Source organism: Phaethon aethereus, assembly GCF_964289735.1.
Source record: "Phaethon aethereus genome assembly, chromosome: 17".
Classification (NCBI taxonomy): domain Eukaryota; kingdom Metazoa; phylum Chordata; class Aves; order Phaethontiformes; family Phaethontidae; genus Phaethon; species Phaethon aethereus.
This window is the reverse complement of record NC_138593.1, coordinates 11,072,635-11,094,168: the sequence shown is the minus strand read 5'-3', so window position 1 is coordinate 11,094,168 and position 21,534 is coordinate 11,072,635. Positions and strand designations below refer to the sequence as shown.

The 21,534-nt window shown below is 38.1% G+C and overlaps 1 protein-coding gene across 1 annotated transcript; it reads left to right on the top strand.

The window, feature by feature from the left end:
• Positions 1-2,628: 2,628 nt before the first annotated feature.
• UPB1 (beta-ureidopropionase 1) lies at positions 2,629-19,316 on the top strand (the record flags this gene model as incomplete). The annotated part of the gene is made up of 10 exons (XM_082007822.1): positions 2,629-3,033; positions 3,750-3,921; positions 5,455-5,542; positions 6,246-6,340; positions 7,663-7,824; positions 10,637-10,806; positions 14,153-14,234; positions 15,076-15,118; positions 16,247-16,401; positions 19,233-19,316. The coding sequence occupies exons 1-10, from the start codon at positions 2,933-2,935 to the stop codon at positions 19,314-19,316; spliced, it is 1,152 nt and encodes a 383-aa protein (XP_081863948.1). The 5' UTR covers positions 2,629-2,932.
• Positions 19,317-21,534: the final 2,218 nt, after the last annotated feature.

Genomic DNA, 21,534 nt, shown 5'->3' with positions numbered 1-21,534 from the left:
TATCTTGGGTTAAAGTGGAAAGACTTTGTTTGTTTGTTTAATTCTTTTCTTGGGTCTTTCCCAATTTTAGCCTGAACTCTAGATATTTGGCTCTTAAATTCAATCTCCAGGGTGCTTCTGACTAATGCCAGGGTGCTATTGTGGGGTTTTACAGGAACTCTTGGGAACAGACTTGCGGCACAGAGTGTGTGGACCAGTATTACCAAAACCCAGTGTTACGGTATCTGTGCAACACAGGGTTTCAACACAGAAGCACACAAGAACTGCTTTCTGTACGGATTACACTGTGTGGTCCTCACTTCTATACCCGACTTTCTGGACCACCCTGACTGAGGGCAACAGAGATGGAAAGCGTGCACGCTTCAGAACTGTTTTATACAAATTTTCCCTCATTTTAAAGAACTTTTGATGCATAAAATACCTGTTTTCCTCTAAACCAGTTATTACAGACTGGGTTCATACCAGAAGGCTCAGCTATTTCCCAAAATAATTACTTGGTCCAGGTAATGCAGAACTGGGAAGAAGTTTAAATACAGAGGTTTGAAGAAGTAAAAACCAGAACTGGGATCTGGATTCAAGCATCATACTTAACAGATAATTGCAATGACTGAGGTGGAACATTCAGATTTAAATCCAAGCTCTCTAATACGCTTTGTCTGGGATATGGAAGGCATCTTCCTTTATTAGGTTATTTTCCTGCTCAACATTAACATTTCGTGCTTTGAAGCTTTATTGTGTTGGCTAGAGTTATACCTTTATATACACATAGTCCCTATGGAATAGCCTGATCTCCTTTCATCGTTATTAGTAATTCTAGGTCTGTCATTTCCTATTCTCATAGTCTGGACCTCACTGCGTTGTTGCAGGATGGTTGATACGGTGCACAGGAAATGTACTGTTTTTTCAGGTCTGAACCGTTCATGAGTATTCTTTTCAGGGGCTTCAGTTTCATTGCCATGAAATCCATTTCCTACATGTAGTACAATTTACTAAATTACAAACAAACAAGGCATCAATAGAGAAGTCAGTGAAAGTTCACACTAAGAATAGAAGCTTGAAGAGAAAAGTTCAATTATGTGACCTTCTTCAGGAGCTGGATACAAAATAGACCTGCTGTTTTTCCCTTTAATTTGCAGTCCAGGCAGAAAAGAACTCGAACAGTTCCCAGGGAAACCCAGGCCCTTCTGTTTGTTTCTACGAATCCTCCAGAAATACTTTATCTGTTAACATCCTGGGTATGCTGATATGGACATGAACTTACTTGGTCTCCTAATTTCCCTCCTGTATTGTAAGCTGATTTTTGCATTGACTTCCCATTCTGCAGTGTTTAAAGATCTGCTAGCCATGAACGGAACAAAATGTTACCGATACGTACCTTTAAAATTAGCCATTAAAACAAATTAGGATTATCGGATGAAAAATACCATTTAAGTATCAGTCACAGCTTATTATTGCCCTTCAGAAATATGTTTGGGAAAGAAAAATAATTCCGAAGAACAGGTTTTTAGGCCCTTGGTCAAGAACAGGGAGATGCTACATTGACGAATACAGGGCAAATACTTACACAATGTTCTATCTATCCAGACTTCCTTTCAAATAATGGCTTTTTCTTCTCCTTCATATCCACCATTTTTGTTTTATAACGTACTATCGTCCCTACTTTTACCTTATCTTGAAAATTCCCCCAAAGATTAAAGGATTTTCCCAGTTGCTGCCTAGAAGAGTTAGTCTGCTCTTTAGGAGCTACTCCAAAGGGTTCCTGCCCCTAACAAAGCCGCAGAGCACCACGTCTGCCCTGGTGCACTTGGCATACAGAGCATCGCTGCAACTTTTGGGGTTAAAAAGGGTGGATTAGAACGAAAGAATCACATATCTCAAAATGCCTTGATGAAACCAGACTATGCCTGGACACTTTCTGTTAAAAGTTAAATATTAGACACTTTCTCCCTGGCATTCTTTTTTCATTTAGCCTAAAAGGCTTAATATTTAACTCAAAATACCTAACAACTGCAGATGCTAAGTGCTGAATGTTGTTACATCCTCCAGAAGATACATAAAGCAGTGCTTAAAACTGGTGTGATATATTTAGAGATGTGCAGCCATCCCTGGACTTAGTGCTCCATTTGAATAAGAAAATCAGTTACCGGGTTGTGACTTTCAGCTGCATTTTGAAGCAGAAGGCATGGCCAGTACTCCAGTGGGGATAACTGGTTTAAACAGGGTGTCTACTTGGTACCTGCAGAAGGAAATATCCCTTATTTAGATGCACTTTTTTTCGTCCTAGATCAAGATCTTAATTTTTTCAATTCTTTGTCTGACATTAACTTTGGTTTTGGGATGAATTTCCAATTATATTGGGCCTCAAATCCATGTTAAAGACAAAATTATTTTTATTGCTGGCTCATGTTCAGAGTGTTACTACAACTGAAAAGGACACACATATATCCTTGAAAACCATTGCCACTTTATGACCTCCTATTTCTAAGCCTTTTTGTTGAATGGTATCCTTATAAAAAGCTCCTGAAGATGTTCTGCTTTTAAGATGAGTGTTCTCTGAGGCTGAGTTGCTGCAGAAGTGGCAAGTAGCCGGGAATGGCCACATCTCCGCCTCCTCAACCCGCTGTGGCGCCGCAGCGTTAGCCACCAGAGCACTGGGCACACATTCCCAGCCAGCCCTGCGACAACCCAAGAGGACCGGCCCGCCTGCCGCCGCGATTCAGCACCCAAGCCCCTCCGTGCCACGGCGGACAGCCTTCGCGGCCCCGGGGCCGAGCCGCGCCCGCCAAAACCGCTCTGAGGCGAAAGGGGCGTGTCCCGGCGGGGGCCGCCCGGGAGTAAAGTTCGCGGGGGCGCGCGCGGCCGTGCCTAACGGTCAGCGCGTGCCCAACGGCCTGCGCGCCTCGTCCCCTCCCGTCCCGTCTCGCGCTGCGCCATGGCGGGAGGCCTGGAGTCGCTGGAGGCGTGCTTGGAGCAGCACATCCCGCCCGAGGACCTCGCCGAGGTGAAGCGGATCCTCTACGGGGGCGAGGCGAGGTGCGCTGCTAGGACGGGCTCGCCTCCCTCTCCCCCGCGGGGCGGGTCCCGTCCCAGTCCCGTCTCCCTCCTGCCCCTTGGGCTCCGCGGGGATGCCCAGCCCGGGAGTGAGGGGGAAGGAGTCAGTCTGAGGGTGAGTGGGCAGGACACAGGGCTGGGCTGAAAGGAAAAAGAAGGGTAGGTCTTGTGGTGTTGCGGTGGGGTTAGGCTGTGGTGAGGTAGTTGCGGTAGTTCGGAGGCAATCGAGGTTTGAGAAGCAGGGTGGTAGAGAGGTATGAGAAGGTGGCTGACTGATATGAAAGGCCTGAGCGGGATAGTTTTGAGGGGGGCCTGGTGAGGTCGTGGCTTTGGGCTGAGGGAGCTGGAAAAGTGGGGATTTAACGTGAGGGAAAGGTGTTTATAATCTGGGGGTGACAGGTGAAAGTTTGTACGTGTGTGCTCCTTGATTTCTGCAGAAATCAAGGTAATAGTGTCTGGAAATCATAATTCTAGAGGAGGACACGGGGAGCTTGCTGCCGTGGAGGAGAGCAGCAAGATTTGCACATGACCTGGCTACTGTCTGACTGCTCCCTTGTCTGGTAGTTGCATATGGGTGCATGGGAGCTTGGGTGTCTCTGCAGGGTAGATGGTATTTGTGATCCTTTTGATCCATCACATTCAGAGCAGAAAAGGGGGACATCTCATCTTGAAATGTCTTTGTTTCCTGTTCCATCCAGAAAACTTAATTTGCCAGCTGCTGCTCTGTCAGCAGCTCAGGAAAGAGATTTTGAGCTACAGGGCTATGGATTTGAAGCTGCTCCAGAGCAATTGAGAAGGCCACGTATTGTTCGAGTAGGACTAGTACAAAATAAAATTCCACTTCCCACAGACACAACCGTGGCAGTCCAGGTACACAAACTGGGATCTGGGCCGTTTGTGTGTAACTCTTCTGCTGCTGGATTGAGAAATAACATGCTTTTCTTGTTGATGTTAGAAACTCCATCAGGAAACGTCTACCGATTGGAAATATAGGACCCATCACTATCTTAATGCAGCATACTGTAAGAAGTTCAAACGACACATTCAGTTTTATTGTTTTTCAGAAACATCTCTTGTGTTATATTTACCTAGTGAATTGCCCAACCTGTTTGCAATTTCTCCAAAACTAAATATTTAGTCACTGATTTTGTACATGAAAATCCTTTGTCTCTAAAATGGAACAGAAAATCATTTGCCTGAAATCAAAAGAGATGGCAACCCATGGAAACCACAGGTGCAGTTCTTGTTTTAATTGAGAAATGTTCCATTATAGGAAAATCTGTTAGAGTAAACACAGATTAATAAAGCTGTGTTCATTATTCTTTGTACAGCAGTAAGCCAAATCTTATTATAAGGTGATCATCATCTCCTAACATCTTGGACAGAAAAGCACTGAGGTGACATATATAGAAATAGCCTCCTAAAAATAGCTTAAAAAAAGTGAAATACCAGACTTCTTAAATCTCCTGGATTAGTAGTTTTGTACAGTGACAAGGCAGAACATTTCTGAGGTAATTTGTTTTGGAAAGATTACCTGTCACAGATGCAAGTAATTAATTCAGTATATGGATCAAGTTTGTGGATCCTTTGTAGCATCTGTTAAAAAGATTATCAGTTATATTAATGATTTTACTGTATAAATAACTAGTTAACTGTTTCTGTAAATCAATGTACAGTTTTTGAGTTCATAGGTCACTGTTGGCTTGCTTCTCGTCCCTTTTTTTTAATTGATACCTGAAAGTATCGATACAAAGTGCTACACCTTTTGTTTAAGTAGAATACTCAAGAAAAAAGTACTTTGACACAATGTTTTTTGAGAAATTAATAAATGCTTTGATGGTTTTTCTTGGTAATAATCTACTTAGATCTTTGGACAGAGGGATTTAGAAAATAGTTTGGAGTTAATTACTTGTAGAGAGTGTTCGAGATCCACGTGTGTGAGCAGGATTCGGAAATAACCAAGGAAATGGACTGACCTTACCTCATATTTTAAGATTCTGAGTACTTGACTTTGAATTCACATTTACTTAATGTCATTCTGTAGGTTGTTTATGATCAGCACAATTATAACTTTTGCTGATTCTGTTAAGGTTTTTAGCTACTTGCAAGTCAGTCAGCAATGAGATGTCATATATTTCAATGTTGTAACAATGGAATTAGAATTCCATTAGATTGCTTTCTTTATTTTCAGCATCTAAATGCTTTTAAAAATCTGTATCTAGCTCTTTCTATTATCAATGCTTAGGAATGATAACTTCTTGAGTTATTCCCTCTGAAAGCAATGGGACTAAGTATAGAACAAGATAAATTTAATGTGAACAAAGCTTGTAAAACGAGGCTATTAATATACAAGTGGGTTAGAACATATGGCTTTTTTAATAGCATGACACTTCTCGCAATCAGGTGGCTGCACTGCACAGACGAATTGAGGAGATTGTGGAAGTAGCTGCAATATGTGGGGTCAACATAGTTTGTTTCCAGGAGGCTTGGAGTGAGTATTTTCTGTGATTCCTTCTAGGTTGTCAGAGGTCAAGTTCCTTCTATTTTAACAAGCATCCTGTACTAGAAGTAGTAGAAATATGTACTAGTAGTATGTCTTGTAAGTAAACAGCAGAGATCTTCCAAGAGATAACAGTTGACTTTGCTGATTTACTTTCTAAAGGAAAAAGCAAAGAGTCTTAGTTAGCAGAACTGTTTGGAAAATGTGTGTGAAGTCTGCTGTATCAAAGACTGCTGTATGCTGCAACAGTGATATTTGTGGGTGTGCTCCTTCTTTGTGTCATCCTTCGTGATCCTTTCCTCATTTTTTTTCTTATAAAACTTTAGGTTTTTTCTAGACAGATATTCAAATTTTAAAAATCTAATTTTAATTTAAATGGAGTCTTTGACTCTTAGTAGAGGCGAAAATCGAAATGAAGGCCCAAGTTGTGAAAAGAGGTTATTTGCAGAAAGTGTGCATTAGTGACTAGGGTGTATTTTGTATTTTTACCTCTGGTAAGACTTCACTAAGTGCATTCTTTCTCTTCTGCTTTGCTGCATGGGCCTGAAACTCCTTGCCTTTTAAACAAAGGAAACAGTCGAATCATTCCTAAGCGTTTAATTTTTTTATCTGTATTCGTGAAAACAGTGTGTATTTCTTGAGTGACATGAACATTCTTGTAAAATGCATTCTTCTTTGCATTGGTGTTTTCCAGCCATGCCCTTTGCTTTTTGTACAAGAGAGAAGCTTCCTTGGACTGAATTTGCTGAGTCAGCAGAGGATGGGCCAACAACAAAATTCTGTCAAGAGGTAAAAAAACAACCAAGCAAAAAAACCTTCACATCCAGCCTCCAACCCTAGCTCATGACTGCCACTGATTAGCATGGATTTTTTCTTTATGTACCAGTCTTGTACCACTGAGGAAACTGAAATAATAAAAAATAAATTTTCACCTTGCTTGACAAATATTATGCTAGTGAGTGAAGTAGAAATGGACAACAACTGTGCTCAATATTTATTTTTTAAACTACTTTGCATTTATAGACTGCCTTGTACCATGGAAGGCATATGGAACTGCCCATTTAACTATTCCTGAATTTTACAAGAACAATTGTTCCTACAAACGTCTTTAATTTCCATTTAAAAAGTGTTTATTTCCTGGAACAGTTGAGTATTAAACAATGCTTGTAGGAAGGTGTGAGGAGAAGAATAGCTAGCCTTTTCTGAACAGGGAACAGTTTCACACAAATCTTTTTGCATCTCCCTGTGGAATGACACAAAATATAGGGGGCCTTTTATGGACTCAAGGAGATTTGTTATCGTCTTGCTCTTATTTTTCCAGACACTGTTGATTGCAAGGGTGGCAGAGTTTATTTTTGTTTTCTGACAACTTTTTAAATAAGAAATTTTCATTATTTTCTTCTACAAGTGATTGAAACAAGAAAGACTGTTTGATGTCAAATTTGCCCAGACATGCATTGACCTATTAAGCTTTTGTAGACAGCATAATACCTTTAGTATGATCTAGAGCAAGTCTGTGTTGCTTCTCGCTATGGAATTAATGACACTATGGAAGTTTGGAGAAATAGAAGAAAGAGAAATGATTTGAAGGAAAAGACAATGTGCTAGTAAACTGGCAGTCAGAAGTTGCTATATCTCTCACTCACACCTATGCTATTTAACATTAATAGTTAACACGTAACGCTATTTTACATTTCCTTTTTTTTTTTTTAAATAACCGTTTTCAGCTAGCCTCTGTGCCTTTCTTTCTGGTATACCACCTGTGGTATACCAGAATGAAAGAACGTGATGGCATCTATCTCCTTTTATACCTGTGAATAGATAGAGGTCAGCTTCGTAGTTTGACTGTCACTGTTTAGATGCCCTTTTTCCATTTGGTACCGTGCATTTCTAGTTGAAGGATTCAGCTGAAAAGCTCTCTGTGGTGTTTCCATGTTTGATGAAGAAACTGTGGCAATGTGGGCATGCCAGTGTGAGTTAAGCATTAGCCCTTGATAACAGTCAGAGTAATGTACCAGATTAAAACTTTTTTTAGTCCTTCTTTATGAACAAAAAGTGAAAATAATTACTTCAGGCTTGTGTATAAAGAAGAATTGTGTTCATCTGTATAGCTGGCAAAGAAATATAATATGGTTGTGGTATCTCCAATCCTGGAGCGAGATGAAATACACGGAGGAACTCTGTGGAATGCTGCAGTGGTCATTTCTAATTCTGGAGCTGTCCTTGGCAAAAGTAGGAAAAATCACATTCCAAGGGTTGGAGATTTCAATGAGGTAAGATGCAGTATTGTGATTATCAAGCTAGTCTTACTTTGCAGCTCTTGTTTGTGTCTGTGTGTGTTGTATCAGAGTGATATTGGCAGGAAATGTAATGTATTTCTAGAAAGTGTGGTTCATTATGTGTGAAATCAGTTATTCTCGGGTGAAATTATAGTAAGTTAATTTATCAAGAATAGAGAGTGATGACTCTTAAAGGACAAAAAACACTGAATCTTTGTCATGTACTCTTCCTTGGCCTGATGGAAACTACAAAAGTATCGAGGGTCTTTAAAACCAAATTCTGTAAGTCACAGCTTTGTTATGTTATTTGTGCATGATTGGCTCAGATAGCTTTTGCATGCGTGCATGTTGAACTTACTTTAATTTGGAGGGCAATTGTTTCGTGGTTCAGATGTGAGCATTATTTATGGTCTCAATCTCTGTGAGATTGTCTTGGAAATGACAGTTCTTTTGCTTATGTTTCTTTGAGCAGAATACCGCAGTTCATTACACTTCTGAGTCAATAGCTGGTTTGCGGCATCTTCTGTTTACTAATCACATTATTTCCACTGAAGCCCCCAGCAGTTTTTAGGCCGTCCTCCAGAATCAGCTTCAGAAACTGAACTGGTAGTAAAGGCAATGTCAGAAGAAAACTGGTAGATCTGAAATGTGCTTATCCATCCATAGAACTATCACAGGCAGAAAGATCAGGGTTAAAAATTAACCAAAGTCTAAAAATACATTGTCTTACCTAATTAAATCTCTCCTTGCCAGCTAAAGTGATTAATTAACAGAGGCATTTCTTCTAAGCACTGGCTATATACCTGCAGTTGCTTTTGTTCCCTGTTTGAATGCTCCAGTCACTAAACTGAGGCTTCACAATTCAAACGGCTTTTTCATTAATTTTAAAAGTTTTTTAGTGTCTTGAAACTTGGTGTTCAAAGACCTCTGGAAGTTTTGACCTGGGCTCCCAGACCTGATCAGACTGGTTTGTGTTTCTTCAGAGGCGACTGTTAATAGGTTCCTACACCGTGGATTTCTGGTACAGGCCTGTCAGTCACCTGTGTTGACTTCTCTTTAACAATTATTTTGACATTTGATATTATTTTATTGGATCTGTCTTTTAGCTAGCAAAAGAGTAACTAACAAATCTGTATAAAGTACAAGCACTAATAAAAATTAATTTTGGTTACTTTCCATATTCTTGATTTGTTCCCTGTGTAATCAAACAAAAATTAAATTCCTGTTACTCGTGCTAAAATATTATGTCTTTCACCAGGTTCCAAGAAACTTCTTGTTTCCAGCTATGAAACTGTAATGAAAGGCACCTAAAAAAAGAAAATATTTTTACTTTTCCATGTGAAGTATAACTAGAGTTTCATTAAGAGTTTTGCATAATTCCTAAAAGGGGTCAGTTTTTATAATCCTAAATGCTAGAATTACCATGAAACAATCTATTTATATCTTGCAGGTATACTGTAATGATTTGACATTTCTTGTTGTATCTACCTCATTATAGAAGCAAGTAGTGTTTACCCAAAACAGCGCTGTCTTTTTAGCTAGTTTTGTTAGCAAAGCATTACGTCCATCCTTCTGAGTTGAGCAATTTTGATAGAGGAACTCTAGAAACCACCAAGACTACAGGGAAGGTTTGCTCATCTCTGTTACTTTAATGTTGTTTTCTTTATCAACAAAGTTAAGCCCTGAGGAAGGGTTGAATTTGAAATTATTTTTTGTGGATTGTCTCTGTAGAGCAGATAGGGAAAGGAGCCTTGTTACAACCACCCTTGTTGAATCGATGAGAACTAACTCGGAAGGGGAAAGAGATTGGTCTGTAACCTGTTCAGCCATGTGGAAGGGCATATAAATAAACAAAAGTCAGTCCTCCTTGAGACATCACAGTTTGTTGCTGTGAAGATGATTGTGATCTCTGGTGAGGAATAAAGAAATGAGAACTGATGAATTCCGTGAAGCAACAGCATTTTTTTTTTCTTCTCCTATTGTAATAAAAGAAAACTGAGAATAGAAGAAAAAAAGGAAATATATTCAAGCAGCAGAATTGTTTTGAAGAAGAATTGTGTGAGTGCCTGCCACGTGGTGTGCTCTCTACAATGAAAGGAGATATAATCAGTGCCCAAGGGATAGTGCAAATTCATGAGACCTGATAATAAATAAGAAACATGAGATGTCACATTGCTGGGCATACTGAACCTCTAGTCCTTGGTTTCAGAAGATGATCCCCCTGTATCTGTCATGCCATTCTCCTGCATTCAGATGAGGCCCTAGTTTGTTCCCCAGCAGTAACTGTCCTTGATTTAGGCCTGATGTGGTTCTGCTTCTTTCAAGACGAATGGCAGTGGTTGTTACAATGGACAGATAGTTTTACTAAAAGCCCACCACCATGCCCACTAAACCACATCCTGAAGTGCCACATGAATGTGAAGGAATTCTGTGTTCTTTAAACAGTGTTTATCATCTCTCTTTAATTGGAATCAAAGGATCATGATGACTTAGGAAAATTTTCTTATGTGGTGAAAGTTCTAAGAGAAGTGCCTAAATTTTGGCAATTTTTGGATCTCTCTTAAGCTTCTGTAGAAGTTTTCTAGCATGAATAGAAGTGTTTATGTCAAAGTCAGACAGTGCTTAGGTGTAGTCTGAATGAAGGGAAACAGAAAGGGGTTTGAATTTGCTATATATCCATTACAGTGCAGCCTATTGTCTAATGACTTGAAGCTGGTAATCAGAATTTGGGAAGTGTCAAAGCGACGTTGCAGCTATTTCTTTTCACTTTTTAAAGAAGTCTGCACTTGTGTGCGTTTGTTTGTAGTCTACTTACTATATGGAAGGAAATACAGGACACCCAGTGTTTCAGACACAGTTTGGAACAATTGCTGTGAATATCTGCTACGGGCGCCATCACCCTCTGAACTGGCTCATGTTTAGTATGAATGGAGCAGAGATCATCTTTAACCCTTCAGCCACTATTGGAACACTCAGGTAAAATACAAACTGATTTAGGCTGTTGCACACTTACTGGGTTAAACTGAACCTCTCACCCCTTCACTGGGGCCTCAAGGGCACTTTGCAGAGGTGCAATACCTGAGGTATCACCTCCTTGTTTTGCCTTCATGAAGGAATCTGCATTGTTCTCCATCTGGAGTTTTAGGCTGCCAGTCTGCTCATAATCACTAATTCTCTTCCAGAATTTTAGTTGTACATCTGCAGGACTTTTGTCTCTGAGACAGAGTTAACCAGCATCCATGTGGTGTTCTGAAAACTAATGAGAGTTTCTTTAGATTGTCTATGTAATATTTTTGCTTTATGATAGGCAGTAGTAATTTACATTCAGGCTTAACTTGCCAGCTTGCATTGTCCACCTAGGAGCCAATAAGTGTGGTATCAAATTGCACTTTTCAGAGCCAAGCTGAGAAACCCTTTTCTCAGAAACATTTTTTTTTTAACTGTTGGCAATTTTGTTACTATCAAGCCTCTTGAACCAGATTGAACCAGTGTAAACTATTTCCCTTGAGACTAATCTTCTGCAGATTGACATTAATTGCACCCTACTGACTTGATTTGCTAGAAGAAAAAAGAAAACCAGCTCAGTGAGCTACAAAAATACACTTCTTAGCTAGCCCATAATGATTAATTTGTGGATTAGGTCTTGAATGTTCTTTGCCTCTACATATCAGCATCAGTCACATTTCAATATAATAACCTTTGAATGTGCCATGCTTCCAAAGCATTGTCTGACACAGGCTGTGTATTGCTTGGGATAATATAATGTAATGCTAAATAACTGTATTCTTTGGGACTGGTGGGGGGCTTTCTTTAGATAGAAACCTTGTACAAATGGTTTCACTGATTCTTTGTACCACTATTCTTGACAAAATCACCATGCCTTTCTTTCATTTTCATTGTATTCATTTCTTTGCCATACTACTCAATACTTTCAAGCTCCAAATTCGTAAATTGAAGTGTGGGATTCCAGAATGTGTCTACATATCAGCTTAACACATGATAGAACAACTGTGCTTTTTCTTTTTGTCTTTTTTGTTTCCTGATAACAATGGACTCTGAAAAGTAATTTAGTATTCTATAACATTTACATACATATGACTGAGGAAGGGATGGTAGTTTATATTATAAATATTAATATTTTTATCCCTTTTCAGCATAAGTTTTTAGCTTTGAACAGGATGGAGGGCAAAGTCTGGCTTTGTAGAGTTCTTCAGAAGAAAAACATTTCCTTTGTGAGTTGTAAAAAACATATTTTGGGCTAGCTGAACTGACTTTGAGTTTACAGCTCCAAAGATAAGTTTTAGGAAGCTAACAGGAGCATATTTCATTGTTACTGATGATATTGTAATACAAGTATAATACCCAGTAGCAAACAAAAAAAGAAGACATACTGACCTCTTGTAATACTCATTTCTCTTCTCTCTCCCTTCATCTGGGCTTGTGTGCATGCACTAATTGCAGAATACTGTCATTTTTACTTCTTTAAACCTAGAGGAAGAGATTTTTCCAGCATCAGTTTTGCAAACCTTGATATATGAAACGTTCAGGCAATATAGACTTGCTAACTGGGTATACAAGATCATAGAAGAGTTAGAAATGTAAGAGGAATATCTTTTTTAGCATTTTCCATTTTATAAAAAGGTCCAAGAACATTCATTCAATTTTTGTTGCTGACCAGCTAGAAAATTCTGAGGACACTGAGCATTCATTAGAGGGTAGAAATGGTGAAAACAGATTAGAGGCATAAAATTTTCATACCCACAGCCAGTTCAGATGCAGAGAACTACGTATTTACAAATCTGGAGAGTAGAACTGTAGGTTAGATGCAGTATTCTGTCATTCAAACTGCCCTTAATAGCTTTTGGTCTAAAAGATAATTTAGATTGTGTATGCTGGAAAATGTCTTTTGAAAAGAACTGAATGAATACACAATGCTTTTGGGGCATTTATGTCACTACTAGAATAATATTTGTGATGTTTGTCTGCTTATAGCCCATTAACAGGAGAGCAAACAGAACTTACCCTGTTGTCATACAGCACTTCATTGGTACTCTGGGTGCTTCAGGCTCTCCTAATTATTGGCTTTCACTTGATTGTTTTTTTAAGCCTATAATTTTTATTGCAGGAAGAGGACTCTTGAGGCTCATGTAAAAACTGTCTCTGGGGTCGCTTCTTGGCTATAGCCTTTTTTTCCTGTCTCTCTTCTTCTGTGAAATTGTAATTTGCTGGAGCTTTTCAATAAAATCCCCTTTTCTTAGAAGAGCTGGCTGCCAGACTCAAAGCAGTTGAGAAAAGAGGCAATAAACCAAGTCCTTTCAATCAGTCCAGTGACCATCTCTGAAGATTCTTGAGTCTGACTGGGAGATTAACGAGTCAGATGCTTGCAACCTTGTCTTGGTACTCAGGATCTGGCAGGTACATGCTGTCACAGGAGTGTACAAATTGTATCACCTTTGTTTTGGAGTTCTGAGTACTTCTGAGACCTGCTATTAACTAGTTTGATCCCTGTGTATCAAGCTATTTAATAAAAAGAAGACTATTTCAGTTTTAAACATCAGTCGGAATTGAAATCTCCTTTGGAAAAGAGATAGAGGCTTGTAAAAGAGAAGGAATTTTTTATTCCTTATTTCCCAGTTCTTGATTTTATGTAAATTTAGTGGCTGGTTTGATAGATAATTACTGGGAAGTTACTGGCAGTTAAACATGCTTTCTTTTTCATCAACCTACCATGGGAAAATGACTTACTGGAAAGTGCTATGAAAACTGTGGTTGAAATAATAGAAGTAGGAAATTTTGATGGAAATGGATTTTTCCTTTTCTTTAATCTTTTTATTATTCCCATAATTGATTTTTTTTTTTTCATTTACTGCTGCAAAAGCCTCTCCTGAACCATGTTGGGAAAAAGGCAACTTGTATGAATCTCTTACAGCTTGGCTGCAGAATGATGTTTGGTATATTGAAAACTAGTGGAATGTGAAAGCACATGTGTAAATCCTTTGCATAATTTGGAGAGTAAAACATTTTCCACTTTAATTGCTTTAAAAATCTTGAGATGTGTTCATTTTTTTCTTTTTTTTTGCCATGACAAAGCCGTATTTACCAGGTTATCAGATAGAATTGTTTATACTTATATTTGAGCAGAAAATAATTACAGTGCTCGGTTGTATCTCTGGGGACATTTTGATTGTAAGAGCAAGATCAGTCTTAGGAGCTAACTTTGGCTTCTTTGTCAGAAAATGTACAGTGTGAAACAGTCATAATCTAAATATAGCTCTGAAGCAGACAAGTAGTGAATACCTGCCTCCTCTTTTGTGTATTACAGTGAGTCACTGTGGCCAATTGAAGCGAGAAATGCTGCCATAGCTAATCACTGCTTTACGTGTCCCATCAACAGGGTAGGAACGGTATGTATCTTCACTTTGTTATTCCGTTTCATAATTTAGGTATTGTAGCATGAGTTAATTCAAAGTAATGCACTGAATAGCACTAGAATGCATAGATTCCTCTACCATATAACTGCTGTATTAGTGTTTATAATATGATTTGAAGATGGACAGTGATAGAGAGACTGAGATCTGGCCTTGTTGCTGGCAGCCTACTTTTTGGTTGCAGCTGCTTCCTGTTCTTGAATTGCTTGCTTTGTAACAGGCACCCGCCCTTTTGCTAATTCTCCTACTTTCTATGGTGAAATCAGTTTTCTTTTAGCCAAAATGACTGAAAATGAAATATATCTTCAAGTCAGCAGCACACAACTGGTTGCTGTTGTTCAGATATTACCTCTTTCTGGACACTGAAATTCTATAATGAAAATTAATATTGCACGTAATAGGTTGTTCTTGCTTTCAGATTAGTCCAAATACCCTACATGTGTGTTCTTTTATAAGGTTCTGTGCAAAAATCCAGACTTGTTCTTGCTGTTACGTGAATACCTTTGCCTTCTTTTGTGATCCACAAAGATGTGTTCGGTTAAATGTCTCTTCTTCCTCAGACTTGTGAAACTCATAAGAGACATGTTCCTCAAAGTGTATGAACAACAAGCAGTGATACAAAAAGATCTTGTTTTCTCGCCTATACATCATAGAAACTAGGCCCCTCTGATGACTCCCTTTAGACAATGCTGATAGTATGCCAGAAAAAATCTTAATAGATTTATATAGACTTCTGTACTAAATATGGTAGACTGGGAAGGATTTCTTGAATTAAATGGAATTGTACTGCCACCTACGGATTGCTCTTATTTCACAGGAGTACTACAAAAATGCTTTCACTTCTGGAGATGGTGGAAAAGGTATGTTCAGAAATGACATTCAGTGGTTGCTAATAATTGTTAACTAGAAAGTCTGAAGAAACAATAGCTCTCCTGCAAGTGTCTATCCCATGACAGCTATGGTAGCTAGTGACTGCCTTACTTAAGACTGCTGTTTTGTCAGCTGGAGAGAAGCAGCACTAACTGTTAAAGGTGGTGGCATCATGCTATGTGGTCACCAGAAGTTCATACCTAAGGTTTCTATATACTTTCAGAGGACGAAGAGTTTTGGAGTCAATGCAGTATTGTAGGACTGGAGGACAGAAATCCCACAAATTAGCCTGTGTTGTCAGTGCATGCATGACATTTTATTTGTAGTTTTAAGATTATTAACAGTAATAGCCCTAGCCTGAATCCGTGGCCAAGCCATTTTGCACTGTTCCACAGATTTGCTTGGAGTTAAAGAGGAGAATGCTCAAAGAAGAACATGAGATTTGCTTGCATGTATTTCATTTGTACATTGAAACACTGTAATTTGTCCTGTGACAACCTTCTGGCTTAATCTGGAGTGGGCCTGAGCATTTTTTTTTTTTAAAGCTAGTTTTGGAGCTAAGTGTTTGTAGCAGCTGCATCAAAAAAGTCAGTGGTATCCATTGCTTAGTAGTACAACAGATGTGGCTGATTTTTGGCACAACTCAGAGTTGTGCAATATAAAGATTTTTTCCATGCCTCAAATCCCAGTGTTTTCACTTCTGACTTTGTATTGAAAATAGAATGGATGCATCTCTGTCAGCTGTTTTGGAAATGTATTATTTGACAATAGAATTGTCAAATAATTAGAATTAAATCCTAAATAAAAAATGAAAGCAAAGCCTTTGCTTTAGTTCAGAGACTTAATGATGGGAAAGTATAATGCATTATTTAAAAGGCAATGCAGTTTTTTCCTGTTAATTCGATACATGTGAAAGCTGTACCATGCATGAAAGTTAACTACTGGTCAAAACTGCAGATACCATAGGATCATGCTGTCACTTTTCAGGATGCTATCTTGCTTCATGCACAGTGAGTGAGCAACCACAAGAAATTGAGCCAGGTTTTATGGGACACTGCATGTTAAGTTGTATACTTATTTGCAGATGGTGTTACATGCTTTTTAAAAATTTCTTTAAGCACACCATGACTTGGGCCATTTTTATGGCTCAAGTTATGTAGCTGCACCAGATGGCAGTAGGACCCCAGGACTCTCTCGCACTCAGGATGGACTTCTGGTGGTAGAGATGGATCTAAATCTTTGCAGACAAGTCAGTGACAAATGGAATTTTAAGGTAAGCCTGCTTATAGAGAAACAAACTTACATATGATATTAGAATAAACAAGCTTTCAATAACAATCATATAATCTTACAATAGTTAAAAGGCAGCCTTTTTTTTTTTTTTTTAACAGTCCAAAGCTTAAATCATTGAACTAATTTAACAGGATGTTCTGGAGGACAAAGGCATAAATAGATTCAGATAAAGTATAGCCAAATTCAGGGAAACTGGGCCAATACCTTTTAAATTAAAAACTTAGCCTTTGGTCGTTAAGTGTGGATTGCCAGGAGCACTGAGGACCACTAGGGAAGGTGTGTGTGATTTCCTTATGCCAGGTATGTAGGCATTTGCCACTGAGCTGAGATGGGCCTTTGATCTGACCTAATATTCTTATAGGCCTTACTTATCAGTTTTGGTGAAATTTAGTGAAAACCCAAAACCACAAGAATCTTTAAGATTCTGAAAAGTTTCTGTGTGCAAATTTCTTGCAGTGTTAACTGCCCAAATTTGTGGACATCTTGAAACCACAGAGAAAGAACTGTGTACATTCATCTCTCAAGCATCCTAACACACTTTCGAATTAATCTAAATCACATTAAGATGACTGCAAGCCTCTCCACGTGGCTTTAGCAAGCTTATTTATTACTATTTTTTTGCCTTCTGAGACAAAGCTAATTTGGATCATCTGTTGTTAGCGTGTAATTTGATTTAATTTACCCAGCAGCAGTGCTTGTTTAAGAAATTGCCACCTCAGCACTGTAGTTTGCTAACCCTTCAGTTGTGCCAGTACAAGCTGTGTGAGATGCTATATTGTATACTGGTTTAGTGGAGTGACCAGATTTTTTTTTTTTAAACAAACAAACAAACCATGCTCTAGTTTCTTCTTTTAATCTGATTAAATTTATGGCAGGCCCCACAAATATTCTGTTGGAACAACAAAGAAGGCAAGCAAAAGGAGAAAAGAGAGGGCATCTTCTTAAATAGGCTTTGTTGGTCAAGAAAACGTCTTGCTTACTTCTGTGGAGACAGGTCTTTTGTTCTAGTCCTCAATACTGCTATCGACTAGCATTTTTTCCTGTCCACTCAGGAAGATCAGCATGATTTGAATCCTAACAAAGTAGAACAGAACTCCTGGCTCGCAACCATTACAACATATGTACATTCCTCACTGATAATCTAGTATTTAAAGAAAGTAATCATTTTCAATGGAGTGTGAATTTTTGCACATAACGTTACTGCAAGCAGTCATTTATCTTATAGAGCTGCTTTATTGGAACCACCTTGTGCATTACAATATAGTGCAATACAAAATGTGTTTTGATTTCAATTTGATGTAAAAAATACAAATTTTCTGTGGATTTGAAATGTTGAATCAACTTTTTAATTAAAACATAGTAATTTCCTAGCTACAGATTAATTTCTTTGGTAATGCTGCCAATCCATATATGGGGACTAAAGACAAAAAGTAATTTCAAGTCATCTTCTGGACAGAACTGCATTTGTTATTTTACAGATGCGTGTGGTAGGTATATGGTTGTTGACATACTGGAATTAAATTGTGCTGAGATATTCCCATTTTTTTTTAAGTCAGGCAGGCATTTAGTTTTGCTTTGCCACTGAAATCTGAGGTGCTTATTACAGAGGAGAGATTTAGTGTGTCAGGAAGCACACAGAACATTGCTTATAATAGCTTAGTAGGGATATCCAAACAAAAGCAATTGTATTGATTAGGAAAAGCAAAACGCTGACCTTTAGCTGTTTTGTATAGAACAGCTTATTTTTTGTTGTCAAGTCTTGTGCTTTCAGCACCTTAGTTTTGTGTGGATGGTGTGGGTTGCTATTGTTGGCCTTTTGGCACGTAAGGCACATTTGTGGCTTTTATTTATATAACAGGAGATATCTGTTTCCTTTTCCTCTCATCTGTGGCCAAGACAGAGGTAGCTCTTGATATGAGAGGAATGGGGAAATACGAAATCATCATTCATTCACCACAGAAAACTCTCGATAGCAAGTAGGAACCTATTTAACCTGCTCTGCTATCTGCAATTTGCATTCTAGTGATGCCTGAAAGGGATGTTAAGTAGAATGTCTTTGCTAAACTTACAGCAGCAAAATAGTTAACTTGTCCTCATTACACTCTGGCAAGAAGGAAATAGTTTGCCCCTCTCAGAGCCAGTGTTGCAGACTGTGCACTTAAGAAGAGGATAGCACTATGTAAAGTACTATATTTCAGCCTCCTAGCTTACTGTATCACCCAAAACAATGATAATATTTCATATTATTAATGGATACACTAAGAGCAACCCAAATACCATCAGTGGCACATATGCAAACTTATTGCTGGCAGCAGGGTTCATCAGTTGTCAAGGACATAATATGAAGACGTAATTACAGATATACCCCTTTGCCTTCATTGACATAACTGACTTAAAAGAGGATATTGTTGATGTGTAAGGAAGTCCATCTTTCACATTCAACTTTCAGCTATCCAGGATAACCAAAATAGCCTTTAAGTAATCAGTCAGCAGACATGACTGTCAATGAAGGAGAGCTGCAAAGCAGGAAGGTCTTAATTTTAAAGTTTTCCTTTTTAGACTGGAAATGCACTTCCTCTCTTTTTTGGGTACAGGTGTAGTTTTAGGCAACGCAATTCAAATTCTTCTTTTATAAAAATATAATAGTTTGTGCTGAGGCACTGGTGGTCTTGCATATTGAGTGAATTCTGATTTTACTGTCTGGGGCAATTAAATAATATTGTCACCAAAAAATGGTGTATATAAATATTTTCTACTGAAGTACTTTCATAACTCACTAAAGGAACTGAAGCTTTGATTTTTCTTTTCCAGATGACTGGTAGATATGAAATGTATGCAGACAAGCTCACTGAAGCAGTCCAGCCTTATTTTATACCCAATATAATCAAAGAATAAGAGAGAGCATCTCATTACAATCAAATGTTACATAACAAATTAAAAGGTACAGTTGGATGGTAGCTTTACTGTGGATCACAAGCTGTTCTTATTTTAGTGTTGTCTGTTTAATTTCCTGTAAACAACTTTAAAATAACAGAATTCAAATCTGTGTTAAGTAAAGGAATTGAAAAATGGCTTCTTGGGGTTTTTTTGGTCATTTACACTAGTGAGTCCAAATTTTTGTTCCTTACTAAAAATATATCCAGTAGGAATACATCGATATAAAACGTATTATAAAATTATACTACTATAATTTTATAAATTATAAACTCAAATTATATTATAAAAATACTGTGTACTGGGGTATATATTTTGATGGAGATGATGAGTTCAGAGGACATAAAAAATTTTTACTTAATCTTTTTAATGTCTTGCATTGTGTGTCTGTTTACTTCTGCTTTCCAGTTTTTACCCTCTACTGAAATACATTATTTAGGCAGAAAGGAGGCATAAACTCTTTTCATCTGCTTTTTGAAATTAAGAGCTACTTGATGCAGTTCTGTTAGAGCTAAGTAAAATCCCAGATGTGTCCAAGTTGTGCGAAGATCTGTGTGTACTGTAAAGCAAGACCAGTTTGGTTCTTTCTGTTTCTGTTTATGCTACAGATTACAATCACAGTTGGACCAATGTCTTTGATGGGCTCCTTCAAGGTGCAGAAGTGGTGCTGCAGACAGATGCTTTTAGTCTCTCCAGAAGCTCAGTGTGGTGTTGTGAGGCAAAAATAGAAACACTAGCTAAAGCATAGGCAAGGCTGGTGCAGTTGCATACTTTTCATTGTGAACAGGCGGCCATGGAGATGCTATTAGGCATCAGGATGGGTAATAAAAACTACTTCCCTGGAGCTGCACCCCAGTAGGGTACTCAGTGGTTGCTATTCTCAGCTACTAGTGTATATTGAAATTTTGGGTTGTATGATTCAAGTGATGGCAGTAGGTGTTCGGGAAGTGCAGAATGAATACAATTTACAGCCTAGCAACTATGAATTTATAGGTGAAATAAATATTTGAACTCTTATTTTTTTTTGTCCAAATTACAATTTCAGCTGTGCAATTTCCACTTAAGTATATAACAGATCCTGTAAAGATTTTCCAACATTTTTCATAATAAGCTAGTTAATAAATGCACTTACTACATTATGTTACAGGGTTATCTGTGACTTTAAACCTTTATTGAGAATGGCTTAATTACAAATAAAAATATATTTATGTATAAAATCCCTGCATGTAAAATACCCCTTCCTTTACTATTGACATGAAAGAAACAAAGTGACAAAACATTTTCAGAATGAGTATTTTGATAGATGATCTTGTAATGGGAAACAAAGTTTCAGAAAATGCAGATGCTCTGAATGCTTGCACAGTGAGCTGCTTTTTAATCTGAATTTGTGTCACATAAATACTCAGTCTTTTCACTTGGCTTCTGCTTCCTCCTTGTGTTTTCATCGCTCATAACTATCTTCCAATTGGTGACTCTAAGAGATCCTGTTGCAATGGTGGAGCTCTCCTTTTGTCTATATTGGCTTAATCAGCTTTGTTTCTTTATCTTTCAGTTTTATTGAAGTATTTAAACCCTGGGTACCAAACATTTAACAGTCAATATTGTTACACCTATCTGTGCACTTCAGACTACTTCGCATGCCCTTAAGTTAATGTTTTATGTATAAGCTCAAGATTTGTGTTTGGGTAACTGGACCAGTAAGAGGCTGTATGTCAATTATAAGCCTTTTGTTTTTATTTAGCTAATCAAGCCTGCTCTAAAATAAATCCTGTGGCAGTTTAATGGAATTGAATGAACTACCTACCTGAAAACGCATGGGTTAAGGAAGTACTCTATCAACCTGTAGTTTACATACCTGTTAATTAGTAACATAGCTAATACAGTCTCTCTAAATCAAACATCGTGAATTTGGACATAAAAATTCCCAGATCAGTAGCCTTCTGGTGACATATTTTGGAGGAGCCAAAAGGCATTAACTATAATAGGTCTTGTACCTTCTTTCTGGGATTCTGCTGGTGGCACTAAGGTACTGTTTCTACTGCTCACAAATCACATCCTAAGTTTTACTCATTTTGCAAGTATAAGTGCCAGAATGTATTCCAGCTTCATCAATGATACTTCACCAATGATAAGCAAAATCTGATACATGGAAAATTTCTTGTCACATGCTTTTTGTTTG